Source organism: Lipophrys pholis, assembly GCF_963383615.2.
Source record: "Lipophrys pholis genome assembly, chromosome: 16".
NCBI classification, from domain to species: domain Eukaryota; kingdom Metazoa; phylum Chordata; class Actinopteri; order Blenniiformes; family Blenniidae; genus Lipophrys; species Lipophrys pholis.
Window position 1 is genome coordinate 9585639 of NC_137634.1, and position 15090 is coordinate 9600728.

Genomic DNA, 15090 nt, shown 5'->3' on the forward strand with positions numbered 1-15090 from the left:
TTTCTTTTTCTCGCGTTTTTAATTAACAAGAATTTCAGTGGTGAATAAGTGATTATAAGCCGAATGAAATCAGTAGTTAATCTGTCATGTGATTTTTCATGAGCTAAACGAAGATCTAAGATTTCTATGTATACAAAAGGCCTATTTCCCCTAGATACTGTTCACAAATATGTCTAAATATCTTAGTGAGCACTTCTCCTTTCGGGAGATGATCCAGCCACCTCATCAACATGCTGATGAGACCGCAGGGTGTGTCTCAGGCTTCCTCAATAAAAAAGGACACTAAACTGCAGTTTTATCATCACGCAGCACAAACTTGAATAGAAATGAACAGATATACACTAAAAAATCTTCCCAAAGCTTCTCTTTTGAGTGAGCTGAACCATGAAGGCACGTTGATGTAGAGGTCTTCATTCTCACTGCAGAGTCGGAATAAACGTCTGTGTCTGTGGCTTTTTTCCAGGTAGTATTGTTTGTGTGTTTGCCCTGTGATGGACTGGCGACTCGTCCGGGGATCAACACCCTGTGACCTTACACAATGGATGGAGGGATCTTGAAACTAGTTATAAAAAAGTAAGTGGAAAAATAAATCTGCAGCTTGTGTTCATTGTCATTTGAAATGACATTTACATAATTTTGTGTTTTAAAAAAAACCCAAAAAAAACGGGAGAATGAATGCACCTGAAAATGTCACAATAAAAATAAATTCACTTTTACTTATTGCATAATACTACATAAATAACACAAACACAATCCTAAAGGAAACCTTTAAGAAAATTTACCAAAACCTTTTTTTTTTTTAATCCATCTTGCCAGACATTGTTATGGACTTATTCTTTTCTTTCGTATTGCCAAATGGATTAAAGTCACAACATGTTTGAGTTGACTGTGATAGTCCCCCCCCCCCCTCTGCTGTATGGATTTATGTTTAAAGAAGCAGCAGTCACTGAGGTTTCACTGGCAAATGACATGACTTATTAACACGTCACCACCCTCTTTGTTGAATCCTTAACAGTTTCATCGTTTTACAAAACACTGTGGGTCCAGTATTATCATGCTTATATGTCATACTAAAATGGAAACGCCTGGTCACAGTTTGTGATGTGGATATATAAATAGGGGTCAAACCCATACATGACAAAGATAATATGACAACATGATAGACTGGTAAAAAAAAAAAAAAAGAAGATAAATAAAGAAACATTTTGCACTATACGAGAAAAAAAAGGATGTGATAATATCAGGAGAATGAAGTGTTTAAAGCAAGTTGAAAATAAACCTCACAAACATATTCCGGACAAAAATAAAACTACTCATTTAAAACTTGGCAAAAACTTGATTCCCACAAAAAGGAACAACATGGACAGAGAGAAGAGAAAATAACGAGTGAATGAGTAAATCGTTCACTCGCAGCTCTTTGTTTTTCCCACTGCTGTGAATTCCTTCCAGCTCCTCCGGCGGGAAACGACGACAGCTGCTGCCTGTTCAGTAACAGCTACCTTAATTGTACCGTGGTGCTGTTTCCAATGGAGAGACCAGAATTAATTCCTGTTTGAAGGCAGAAACAGTTTGGCCGGGGCCCAGCCGAGCGTGAAACACTTTGAGCTGGTTACATTTTAATTAGCCTTTCTCCTTGGGGCATTCGAGTGTGTTATTGAGTCTGTGGATGCTGATCTGTCCATGTAGTCATACGGTAGCACATGATCGCGGGACACCAAAGTGCACAGCTCTTCTCTTTGCGAGGCCAATTGTTCACTCTGCTGGTGTCTCTTACCTTCATCGCCGAGGCTCAAAGGAGCTGGAAATAATCCGTTTCATGCCTCCAAAGAATGTGATTGTGTCTTCACTCTAGGATTGCCACACACAATTGTGTTATTTCGTCTTCTGGGATGGAAAACCTCACAGTAAGTAGAGATGTTATTTACTTGTGGAATTTGTCATTCCACAAGAAAACAGTGAATGTGCTTTAAACTGCTATATCTTTCAAATAACTGCTTTATTTTTGAGTTTGTTCACTTTAATTTCACAATAAATGCATGCAGTTATACTTGTTTGCATTACTTTTTACATTTTACATGTTCACAGTTTTATTTTTAATTCTTAGTATTTTTGAACCTTAAATCTTCACACTGTAAGTTGTTGTTTTTTTTTTCCCAGATATCTCATATTATTTTGATGAAAATCTGTAAGCGGGCCAGATATTGCTGCTGACTTTCTGTCCTATCTCTTAGGCCGAACAATGGCGCGAGATCATGAACAAGAAGATGCGTTTCCCCCCGGAGCTCATCAACGCCATTCGGGAGGGGAAACTGGAGCTTCTGTGTGGGCTGTTAAGGACCGGAGACGGCATTGTCCGCCAGCTGGATGAATCCGAGGACCGCCAGTGGAGGGAGGCCTTAAACCTCTCCATCCGCCTGGGGAATGAGGACGCCATGGACGCCTTGCTCCAGGGCGTCAAGTTTGACTTCCGGCAGATTCACGAGGCGCTGCTTGTCGCCGTGGACACCAACCGGCTGTTAGTAGTAAAGCTTCTGATGGACCGCCTGGATCAGGAGAAGGTCAGCAAAATGGATGTGCGATCCTTCTCCCAGGCTATGTTTGACCGCTCGATTGACAATTCTCAGTTTGCCCCTGGGGTGACCCCTCTGACCTTAGCCTGCCAGAAAGACCTGTATGACATCGTCATCATGTTCATCCAAAAAGGCCACAACATCCCGTGGCCACACAAGATATCCTGCACCTGTCTGGATTGCCGCAACAGCCGGCAGTACGACCTCCTCAAGTTCTCCTTGTCTCGGATCAACACCTATCGTGGCATCGCCAGCCGCGCATATCTCTCCATCACCTCAGACGACGCCATGTTCAGGGCGTTCTGTCTCAGCAGAGAACTTCACAAGCTGTCAGAAAAAGAGCCAGAGTTCAAGGTCTGAAGAGACTCAACGGCATCCTGAGCTGTTTGTGCTGCCTTGTTGTTGTTTCTTGACTCAGCCGCAGTGTCTTTTCTCCTTCAGCCGCAGTACCTGAGCCTGGAGCTGCTCTGTCAGGAGTTTGCTGTGGAGTTGCTGGGCATGTGTCGCAACCAGAGCGAGGTGACCACAATTCTTAACGGCTATGGGGATGACAGTCAGGACTCCTTGGAGGAGCAGGCTTTTGAGGAGGGGATACCGAACCTCTCACGTCTGCGGCTTGCTGTCAACTTCAAGCAGAAGCAGGTAGCCGGATGCGCAAAATACTGTCAGCTCGAACCAAGATATTAGTGGGATTACTAACTTTCAGTTTTTTTCTCTCTCTATTTTGTTTCTTTACTGTCTTTAGTTTGTTGCGCACCCAATCTGCCAACAGGTTCTATCCTCAATCTGGTGTGGGAACCTGGCAGGCTGGAGAGACAGCAGGAAAACCTGGAAGGTGTTTGTCTGTCTGGGCATCTTTCTCACCATGCCCCTTCTTTGCCTCGTCTACTGGATTGCACCAAAGTCAAAGGTCACATCTCAATCTTCTTCTATTGATCAGTAGTGACAACTGACCTTTTTCTCACTGACGACTCCCAAAACATAGGAAGGCAGCAAAGATCTTGAGTGTGTGCTGGTTGTGACAAGGCTTTCATTTCCAGGTAGGAAAGACCCTGAAGACGCCTGTGATCAAATTCCTGCTCCACTCGGCGTCGTACCTGTGGTTCCTCATCACGTTACTCGGAGAATCGATAGCCATGGAGGTGTATCGAGTTGATTTTGCATCCCGTAACCAGGACATCCTGCACAGCTCCTTCCACATGGTGTGGGTGGTTGGTAAGTTCAGTTGAATTGTTTGTTTTTGTAAATCTTTCAGATCAAGGAAACACTGAGTTTCATGGAGGAGCAGTGGTTTGCACGGCCACCTCACAGTAAGAATATTCCTCGGTTAACCAGGCTTATGGGTGGTGACTGCATGTTCTTCCTGTGCTCAAAATGCAAATAGTGTCACTCACACAAGCCATCGTACAGTTAAACAAAAGCAAACCTTTCGCTTCAGCATCAATATGAACATGTAAATTTGCCAAAACGTATAAAACCTAATATATTATTAATCTTATAATCTCTTCGAAAAAACTATAAACTATTACAATTACTGTAGTAATGCGTCATGCTCTTGTCTCATGACCTCGCTGTGTGTAGTTTGCATGTCGTAATTGCTCAAATAGATATTTTTGTAATAAATAAATGTCTATTTTTTTTCTAATTATTATTATTTAATGAATGGAACAAGACTGTGATGTGGTTTCATCCTCTGCTTTTCCTCCCAGGATTCTTCTGGTATGAGTGTAAGGAGGTGTGGATCGAAGGGTTGAGGAGTCATTTCCGGGACAAGTGGAACTGCTTGGACATGATGGTGCTCAGCATGTACCTTGCGTCCTTTACATTACGAGTGCTCATTATGCTTAAAGGTTACTTCCTCTGCAGCGATCCGAACGTCACAGAGGAGTGTATCTACTTCACTCAGACTGGTGAGAAAATGAGGGCTGATCACTGAAATGAAATTACTAGTGGAGGTCCCTAATGTTCACCCGGTCTGTGATTATATGAAACCGCTCCCACAGTGCGAGAGGACTGGCATCAGGAGGACCCTCAGCTGATTGCAGAGCTGCTGTTTGCAGTGACCAGCATGCTGAGCTTCACGCGGCTCGCATACATCCTGCCTGCACACGAGACTATGGGAACTCTGCAAATCTCCATAGGAAAGATGATTAACGATATGGTGAGGTAATAGCTCTTCTGCATCTGCAGCTTTGAATATGGATCCCTGCCTTGGCGACGAAGCAAGGCCCGGCACCACACCAGGTGAACGACAATCTGTTTGTTTCCTTTTTAGATTCATGTTCATGCTGATGATCATCGGTACAGCCTTCCTCTGTGGTATCAACAATGTCTATGTTCCTTATGTCGTCTCTCCGCATCTTGGCAGGTAGGAATGTGTGATTTTTACTCGTAGTTTTAAAATAGTCAGGCAAATGAGGACACTACAGGAGTTGCTGCTTTGAGGCTTCTCCACCAGCTGCTCTGGATCAAGTGCTTATAATCCCCTAAAACTGTTGGTCCTCTAAAATTCAAACTGTGTAGATTCTGCAAAGTAGAATGTAGATGTAAATGGAGACTCCTGGAAGTTAATATACCCTGAGAGAACCGGTGCTAAAATACATGATGAAAGATATTGTTGGGAATAATGTAAATAATGCAATGTGTCATTGTAATGCGCCTAATTTTATCAATTGTTTGCTGAACTGTTTCTGCTCACCAATGTTTACTTAGGATGGAGCGCCACAATATTATTCGACTAAGTCACAGCACAACATAAATTATGCAAGTGTTACTTCCCCATGTAACTTATCCCCTTTTTAGTTCCAGTAGTCGTAACTGCACCACTTTTTCTAATAACTGTAATAAAGCATTATTTTTTTTTATCTATGTTCGATGTTGGAAATGTTGGTGTTGGTTAAATGGAACAATTCAATATAACAATTGATGTTTTTCTGCTTGCAGGAATTTAAACTTCCTGTTTTGATAGATGCACAGAAGTCTTTACAAACACCTTCTACATATCTGACCTCTAAATATGCAAAACATGAATGTGTTCATACCCTCTTTGTGATTAATACCATCTGCTGCACTACTGCAGGTTTAACGAGACCTTCAACTTCCTGTTTTGGACCATGTTCGGCGTAGCCAGCCAGGACTACGTCGATATGCCACAGTTTGTGTTGGCAGAGCTGGTTGGGAGGATCCTGTACGGCATCTTCACTCTCGTTATCGTCATTGTGCTCCTCAACATGCTCATTGCTATGATCACCAACTCCTTTCAGAAAATCCAGGTAAAGACTTTCTTTTGCTTCAGCTGTGATATAAACGAAGGAATGTACGTGTGACGTGTACTGACCTGTCAGTTTGACTTCAGGATGATGCAGATGTTGAGTGGAAATTCGCCCGGTCCAGGCTGTACCTCAGTTACTTCAGAGAGGGCCTCACCATGCCTGTGCCGTTCAACATCATTCCTTCACCAAAGGCTGCCTTTTATATCATGAGGTGAGCTCCAAACCAACATTTTCAGGCTATAAAAAAAAATAAAATACAGTGATGGATATTCATTGATTCATTTATAATGTCTTCACAGGGGTATCTTCAGGCGACTCTGCTGCTGCTGCAAGTGTACCCCTGAGCAAAAATATCCTCCGATAGCCTCTATGGTAAGTGTGTGTTGAATGCTTAAGTTGTACGACTGAATTAGAAGAGTTAAACTCCAGCAAAAGTGTTTTCTGTCTTCTGCTTGTGGATAAAGCCCCAAGATAAAGGATCTGAGGACAGCCAGATACCTTACCGGCAGCAGGTGATCAAAGCACTGGTGCAGCGCTACATTGAGTCAGCTCGCAGGGAGTTCGAGGAGACCAGGCGGAAAGGTAACTTCAAAAGAATTCCATCATTACCACAGAATATGCTCCACAATAATACATTAAAGTCGAGCAGCCTGCATGTCGCTGTTTCTAATCTATTACTGGCTATTAGATGAAAACCTCAAAAAAACAATGTAAATGTGCTGGTTTTAGGTCAGTTAAAGTATTATCAGATATTCAGAAAACCAAGAATGAGTGTTGGAACTAATCAATACAAAAATAATCTAATTTAGAGTAACTTTATGCTTTACATTAATTTAAACTAACTTTTTACTTAAAACAATTATAATAATTTTTACGTCGGCTGTGTGTTGTGCCATTTTTCCTCAAATGTCACTATTTAAGCTATTTCCTGGGAGCCTGGACGACAATGCAGCACTTCAGATGTCCACATTATACTCACTTGTGCAAATGATGATACCTTTTCCATCCATGAGTTTGGGGTTTTGATTCAAGATATATGCAATGCAATAATCTCAAACTAAAGGATATCTTAAACTTTGTCAAATATCATTACTAAGATCTTGAGTGACAGTACAGTGATTGGGTGAAATTTCATTATATGTAATGAATAATTCCAGACACAATTATGTTACATTTTCTAGGCCATAACTATCTATCTCATAAAACTACAAGTTTGTCTTTTAATTGTGACAACTTTTCCCAAAATGTCACATTTCCTCACATATGAGGCTTATCAGCGTGTTTTACTCCATCTCAATTAAAAATGCTTCAATGCTGTGATATGTAACTGGAGTGTTTTCCCTCCTCAGATATCGGTAATCGGGTCACTGAGCTGAGCAAAGCAGTCGGCAGGATGCACAATGACATGAAAGTGGTCCTGCAGCATTTGACGGACAAAGGACACTCAAATGACGCACTGACCAAAGATGGCTCCTCCGTCCTGGGGAAATACATCATCGGTGCCAAGAACAATTTCAGAGGTTTTACCAGCAGAGGAGATGATCAAAATGCATCGCTTAAAGTGACAGTGCACCAAGGCGACGAGGAGGTGGATGAAGAAAAGACTGATTCAGATGAACAGCAGGAGTCAGACACCCCACAGAACCAGGGAGGCGAGTGTGGAGCGGAGGGGCCAAAGGAGGGCAAAGACTGTGAGGTGGTGAAAATGGAGGAAGGTCGAGCTGGAGCTGAGTTAGTGGAAAAGAAGGAAACTGATCAAAAAGAGCAGACAGAAGTTGACAATAATCAAAATAGTGGCAATATAGTGAACGAAAAGGTGACGCAAGCAACAATAATCAGTAATGTGAATAAAAAGGAAAAAGCTGTGGCTGGACAGGATGAAGCAGGAAAACAAAATGAAAAAGCAGCAAACACAGGAGCTACAATAATCATCGAACATCCCGACTGTTCCAAAGTCAGCAATGAAAAAATAGACACAAAGAAATTAGTGAACAAGTTCAATAACATAGAGCCAGGAGAGAAAGAAGCGGAACCAAGATGGATGATGGGTAGAAAGTTTGAGAAAACCGTAGCTGAGAAATCTCAGTTTAGAGAAGAAACCAAAGAACCAGGAACCAAGAAAATAATTCCCTCCCCAACAGGGAGCAGCAGCTCCCAGGACACCGGCTTCGGCTCCCAAGAGGGCAACGAATCAATTGTTGGTGCTCTCGTGAGGCCTTAATCTTCATCATGTCCTCATATTAAAGGACAGCGCTCGCTCCCGTGTTTAATTCCAACAGCCAGGTGGCATGATGAAAAACAACACTGATAATGACAGAGATATTGGCTCGTCCTTGGCTCTTCAACACTTGATTTTAGGCTTTAAGAATGCATCCAACTGTGAAAACTAAAGTTTCACATTAAGTAAAAGCCATTTTAACATTAGAATATTTGTATTAGTAATATAATGACTCGAATTTCTGTCAATACTGGACATAACTAGGCCTTCTGTTCATCCACCTCTAGGCCAATAGCTTCACGAAGGGAAGTATCACATTTCCATATTTGTTTTTTGAAATTGTCACAAACTTTGTCTTTCTTTTTTTTTTTTATCTGGAGCTCTATGGAAACATCTCCTCTCAAACCATTCACAATAAGGGATTTTTGGTCTTTACATGGCAAAGAGTGCTGGACGGTGTGACGCCACACAGAACGAGCCCAAGGGACAACAGGAATAAACCAGTAAGTTTCTTACCGTGAGGTGACAGTGCCAACCACTGCACCACCCAGTCACTCCCTAGTTAATTTGCAATGTAAATTTGATCCTAATGTTCCTCTTAATGTCGGCATCCATCGCAGAGGGACAAAAGTTGATTGTCAAATAACATTTGCACATGTCAATGAAAACAATAAGATGCTTTCTAGAAGGTAGAACCTAGAAAACAGCACTTTTTTATTTTGAATATATCTGATTTTGTATGTTCATGAGTGTGTCAGCGAGTGTTTGGTTTCATCTGAGAGTCTGCAGACTTTGTTAAAGGAAACCTCAGGGAGAATAATGGACACAATGGATTTTATGACTCCAGAATAGTCTCTATAGTCTGAATACTCTGAATCCAAGAAGCTGTGCCTTGTGTCTTATGTATGGAAATACACTGATTAGTCCACGAGATGTACTCACCACTTAAAACAGCAGGTTAATTTCTCAGCCGATTAGGGTAAATGACTCGCACAGTAGATTCAGTGTTCAATATCAGTTCTCCATGTATAAAAACAAACAAAACACTTTGAGTTCACTCAAACTTCAACATAATGGAAATTTAAAGTGTACTTGTTTCTGTCTTTGAGTGGCATGAATAAATCGAGGTTGTTATGAACTCAATGAGGTTATGAGTGCCTCATTCTGTCTTTGTTTGAGGCAACTGACTGGTGTCTGTTGCTACAGTGTCACAGTGCAGGTCTCAGCTTGCTTCACACATTCTGTTCTCCTGGGGCTTCGTGCCTGAGCAAAGCAGTTCATTAATTCAACACCTGCACCGTTCCCATAGGTGCACTACATCCACACCCCACTGGAACAAAATGTTGTCAGTCTCATTCTTTCAATAAGTTTCTCATTTTAACCGAGGACTGAGGTATTGGGAGTCTTTATCTGGTGGCACCTGCTCAGTATGTTAATTCACAAGCAAAATGAGTTGTTTTATTAGGAGCCAGCCAGTCATCTCTGGAAATATTCATCCCTTTAGAGGAGGATATAAATAGGTTTTCAGAATAACAACACGTATTTAACATCGTTATATTCCATATTTAATATTCCAAGGGAAATTCATTGTCACACATGACAAAATTGGATCATTTAAAAACGCAATATCATAAATTCATTGAACCCCATTCAAGCTATGCAAACACTCCATGATGAAAACACTGAAAAATATTAGATTAAAAACGGCAAAGAATTGCGATTGAGCACAGCATATAAAATCCCTTATTACAACATCCTATACAAATGAAAAAACACGTTTCCAAAACATTTTTTAAACGCGAGTTGGTGATGATGAAGAAATGACTCAGGAGCCGCACATCAAACAGTCATCTTTGTTTGCCAAGGAACACACCATGGCTGCCGTGTTACGCTCTTTGGTTTCCTCCTCCCCCAAGCTCTTGGCCGACTGAGCCTCCTTTAATTTCTCCTTGTTTAGGGTGAACTGAATGGGGTTGGCAGCGGGCTTCGTCCGCAGGTAGTACATGCCAGTTTTTAGGCCCTGCGGGGGAAAAAAACAAAACAAACAACTGTGTTTATTATGTTTCCTTTGACACACACGCCTCCTACTTGAACCCTGGATACCCCAAACCTACCAACTTCCAGCCGTAGAAGTGCATGCTTGTCAGTTTGCCGTAGTTTGGCTCGGCGATGTGAATGTTTAGGGACTGGCTCTGGTCGATGTAGGCGCCACGATCTGCTGCCATCTTCAGGACCGTTTTCTGAGAGATTTCCCACACAGTTTTGTACAGCCGCTTTAACTCAGTCGGGATCTCTTTAATGTCCTGAGGAGACAACATTCCAGTGTTAAGACATGTAGGAACATTCATAATAGCAATACTGCATAAAGAAATCAGCCCTGAAATTTATGAGACCCTGTACCTGGATAGACCCGTTCTGCGCAATCAACTGGTTCTTCATGTCCTCATTCCACAGTTTGTTCTCTGTGAGGTCCTTCAGGAGGTGAGGATTCACAATCTATAGAACAAAGAGCGAAGCCCCTATAGAAAACTTTCCACGACAAACAGATGACATCAGACACACAGAACAGTATTCAGTAACCGACCTGAAACTCTCCTGAGAGCACCCTGCGAGTGTAGATGTTGCTGGTGTATGGCTCAATGGACTCATTGTTGCCCAGGATCTGGGCCGTGGAAGCAGTGGGCATGGGGGCCAAAAGCAGACTGTTCCTCACACCATGCCTGAGGACATGAACGACACACAAGTGGAGCTGAATAAGGAATGGACGACAGCTTCTGCATACAATGAACTTGACACGTGAAATGTCAAGAATGAGAAAGACGTTCGGGTGGAACTTACTCAGCAATTTTTGCCTTCAATGTGTTCCAGTCCCACAGATCTGTCGGGGTTTTATCCCACATGTCATACTGAAGGATCTGTAAAACACAGCACATCGGTTAATATCTGAGCCCAAACGGCTGAATTGTTCCCCAGGATGGAGTGAAGATGTGAAAACTACTCACTCCCTTGCTGACAGGGGAGCCCGCGTAGGTTTCGTAAGCGCCCAGCTCTGCTGCCAGCTCGCAACTGGCCTCCAGGGCTGCAAAGTATATGGTCTCAAAGATCTGAATGTTGAGTAACTGGGCCTCCGGGCTTTCAAATGGATAACGCATAAGGATAAAGGCATCAGCCAGACCCTGAACTCCAATTCCAATCGGCCTGTGACGCTTGTTAGACCTTTCAGCCTATTGAGCAGAGCGCAGAGGAAACATTAGTGAACGGAGAGGTCTTCCCACCGGTTGTGTGGTCACCGTAGATAAGAAGGAAGAACTCATACCTCCACCACTGGGTAGTAATTGATGTCAATGATCTTGTTCAAGTTCTTGACAATGACTTTGGTGACAGACGCCAGCTTTTTGAAGTCAAAGGTCTTCTCTGGGGTAACGTACATGTTGAGGGCAATGGATGCCAGATTACAAACTGCAATCTGCAGAGGAATCAACACAATTGGAACTAAGCACAGACCACACAAAGGAAATAGTATATTAATATAAAATATCCTGGCCTCACCTCATCTTTGCTCGTGTACTCCACAATCTCACTGCACAGATTGCTGGACTTGATGGTGCCCAGATTCTGCTGGTTGCTTTTCTTGTTGCAGGCATCCTTGTAGAGGATGTATGGTGTGCCGGTTTCCGTCTGTGACTCGATGATGGCGTACCACAGCTGCTGAGCCTTCACTACACGCCGAGCTCGGCCCTCGTTCTCATAGCTGAAGACCAGCGAGTTCAGTGAAACCGGTTAGCGCCAAGAAACGAGTCTTCACTTTAAGAATAGAGCCTGGAGTTGTGATCTTACCGTGTGTAGAGTTTCTCAAACTCCTCCCCCCAACAGTCCTCCAACCCAGGACATTCACCGGGACACATCAGAGACCACTCCTACAAGAACAAGAGAGATAGCATTCATGATAAGTGTATCTGAAGTAATCAGCAAACATAAAGCTGAGGAGACTTTATGAGATTTCTGTCAATTTTCACCTGATTGCTTTCCACTCGCTTCATAAAGAGGTCTGGGATCCACATGGCAAAGAAGAGGTCTCTAGCTCTCTGCTCCTCTTTTCCCGTGTTCTTCTTCAGCTCCAAAAAGTCAAACACATCCGAATGCCATGGCTCCAGGTACACAGCAAAGGCACCGGGTCTCTGCAAAAGCACAGAGCAAAGTGAGCTGCGGCAATGGAAAACACGTTTACAGACAGTATATACCATGATTACACTTCCTCGATCCTTTGGGATTGATCTCATCTTTACCTTGTTGCCCCCCTGGTCAACATAACGTGCTGTGTTGTTGTACACTCGAAGCATTGGAACCAGCCCGTTGGATGTGCCATTAGTCTGAAAAACACCATGAGTGAGATTTAAAAACAAACAAACAAACATGCAAAATAAAGCGTCTGCTTTTTTGTTTGTTTGTTTAATGTGAATTCTTCTCACCCCAGCAATATGGCTTCCTGTAGCTCTGATACAACTAACAGCAATTCCAATACCACCAGCTGATTTGGAGATGAGGGCACACTGCTTCAGAGTATCATAAATACCCTCAATGCTGTCGTCCTTCATGGCAAGCAAGAAGCAACTGCAAAAGAATCACAACAAATTACATGATGAAAAGAAAAAAAAAGGTCTGAAATGCCATTGTAGATCAGTGATCAACTTATGAGCTTGTCTCCAGTTTGATAATCCTCACCTGGACAGCTGCGGTCTGTTGGTACCAGCATTGAAGAGTGTAGGTGAGGCATGGGTGAACCACTTCTCTGACAACAAATTGTACGTCTCAATGGCAGCGTCAGTGTCTTGTTTATGAATCCCCACTGCCACTCTCATGAGCATGTGCTGGGGCCTCTCAGCAACTACAGACACAAAAAGCATTAAGTAAAAGTGGTCTGACAGATATTCTGCTTTCAAAGCTTCTTCTCAGGGTAATAATAGGAGATATTACTCTCACCTTTGCCATTGATCTTCAACAAATATGACCGCTCAAGAGTCTGTTAGAGCAAAATGACTCATTCGATTGATAATCCTTGAATCTGAGCAATATCAAAGATGAAACTAAAACAGAAATTACCTTGAAGCCAAAGAAGTTATAACAGAAGTCTCTGTCGTAAATGATGGCTGAGTTGAGACGCTGCAAACAATAAAGGTTATGCTTCAGAGTGTTGAATAATATTACAATCATTTCAAAAAATGGACAAAATAGATAATCAAATGAGACTCACGGCCTTGTTTTCAAGGACAATGTCCAGCGTCTCTCTGCAAATCATCGGGGAGTGCTGTTTGTTTAAAGGGTTGATGTAGTTGTACAAGTCTTCCATCACATCTGCACACGCAAAAATGGGAATAAGTCCAATATCAGCACAGATGATTCGACACACTAACAAGCTCTAAATCAATAATTTTCAGGGAGAGTTCATAAAAGTATAATACAAAACATTATTATGTTACAGTAATAGCAATATTATTAAAAAGCCAAAACGCACACATTGGGATATTAGACTTGAACTCACCACTGAATACTTTCTTGGTCTCCTTGTGCAGATTGGACACGGCGATCCGTGCTGCCAGGATTGCATAGTCGGGGTGTTTAGTGGTGAGGGTGGCAGCAGTCTCCGCAGCCAGGACGTCCAGCTCCACAGTGGTGACTCCACTGTACAAACCCTGGATCACTTTCATGGTAATCTGAGCCTGTAGAATCAGAATTAAATGGTTACACATGTCAGACAATCGCTGCAGTGGCTGCAAACAGCATCAAACAACAACATGTTTCTTTGTTCCTGTCTTTTTATTGGTGGTTTGAACTTACTGGGTCCACAAAGTCAGAATTGAGTCCATAGCAAAGCTTCTGGATTCGTGATGTGATTTTATCGAAGGTGACTGCCTCCTGACGTCCATCTGGGAAAACAAATGTTATCAATACTCGACTCTTTCGGTTGTGTTATAATTGGATTTTCATCAGCGACAATCTGACTGTCATGATTTATTGTTAAATCTTTGCATTTAAAATAATGCTACCAAGCCTAACACACTGATAATAAATTCTATTGCACTGTATCTATAACCCTTCCTGTGGGCTCACCACCCGCAGGAAGTTTCTTAAATGGTGCTATGTGATCTGGGTGACGGCGCTCAGACTGTCACCCCCGCGAACCGGAAACGGATAAGCGGAAGAAAATGAATGAATGAATGAATGAATGTATCTATAACATATTATTGATCAAAGATAGATTATATCAGATAAATTTAATCAATAGAGTAATAAAGACACTGAACACCTGTCTAACCAGTTATTGCGCCCAGAAATATAGGAACACCCTTTTTGATTGCACCAATAAAGTAGATGGCAAATCACCATCACCATCTCACCTGTGTAGAGCCTTTTATACATATAAATTATTATAATTTTCATCTTTGCAAAGCACAGAAATAAGCGCCAAAGTGATTAACAAAAGTTTTTAAAAAATTACTTAAAAGGCTTAGTTGAGAAAAAAGTTTGAAATGACAATAAGCTACATTTTATATTGTTTTGAAATAAAGAGAAAACATCGCAACCAAGCCTGACCTATCATCCTTTGTCCTGTAAAGTCTTTGTTTGGTGACTCGGTGGAAACATGCCACACAAAGAGACAAAAACTTATTGTGATTATAAATAGGGGAACTTAAAAAAAATATATCCAATGATAATCGTTCACAGTGTTAGCTGTTAGAACAATTTTGAAACATTTGTCAGTTTTCTGTGGTTGCACACACCCAGGGTATCCTCACATCATCCAGAGACTTATGTGGCAGCAAAAGCAAAGATCATCAAGTCGGAGAAGTTACCTCGTTTAATCACGTGCATCTTGATGAAAAGCGGCGGGTTTCTTCTCACTGCAGCTTTTGGAGATTTGTTTCTTCTCAGATGGACACCGGAAGCGAGCACAAACTCAAAGCTGGGATGTCGTTACAGAAGATCACAAGCCTGTGAGTAGAAGACAGGACTGTTGTTGAATCTCAAACTG

The 15090-nt window shown here is 42.1% G+C and overlaps 2 protein-coding genes across 2 annotated transcripts; one reads left to right on the plus strand and one right to left on the minus strand.

Moving 5' to 3' along the window:
• Positions 1-1889: 1889 nt before the first annotated feature.
• Positions 1890-9210, plus strand: LOC308121845 (short transient receptor potential channel 2-like; the record flags this gene model as incomplete). Its single annotated transcript, XM_080483371.1, has 13 exons — positions 1890-1904; positions 2232-2924; positions 3012-3212; positions 3316-3480; positions 3611-3785; positions 4280-4480; positions 4574-4736; positions 4846-4938; positions 5650-5842; positions 5926-6053; positions 6142-6214; positions 6307-6424; positions 7192-9210. The coding sequence occupies 13 exons, from the start codon at positions 1890-1892 to the stop codon at positions 8061-8063; spliced, it is 3090 nt and encodes a 1029-aa protein (XP_080339497.1). The 3' UTR covers positions 8064-9210.
• Positions 9211-9605: 395 nt separating this feature from the next.
• Positions 9606-15090, minus strand: LOC308121637 (ribonucleoside-diphosphate reductase large subunit-like). The gene is made up of 19 exons (XM_080482991.1): positions 14912-15090; positions 13896-13984; positions 13600-13777; positions 13312-13412; positions 13161-13220; positions 13041-13080; positions 12783-12945; positions 12530-12671; positions 12347-12430; positions 12077-12238; positions 11898-11977; positions 11610-11811; positions 11377-11526; positions 11063-11284; positions 10899-10975; positions 10645-10780; positions 10461-10556; positions 10175-10363; positions 9606-10080 (listed from the first exon to the last, which is right to left on the minus strand). The coding sequence occupies exons 1-19, from the start codon at positions 14928-14930 to the stop codon at positions 9886-9888; spliced, it is 2385 nt and encodes a 794-aa protein (XP_080339117.1). The 5' UTR covers positions 14931-15090; the 3' UTR covers positions 9606-9885.

Coding starts and splice junctions, on each gene's coding strand:
- LOC308121637 (XM_080482991.1), bottom strand. Junction 13,221..13,311: donor TTGTCCTTGAAAACAAGGCC/GTGAGTCTCATT, acceptor TATTGTTTGCAG/CGTCTCAACTCAGCCATCAT. Junction 11,812..11,897: donor TTTGAGAAACTCTACACACG/GTAAGATCACAA, acceptor GCTGGTCTTCAG/CTATGAGAACGAGGGCCGAG.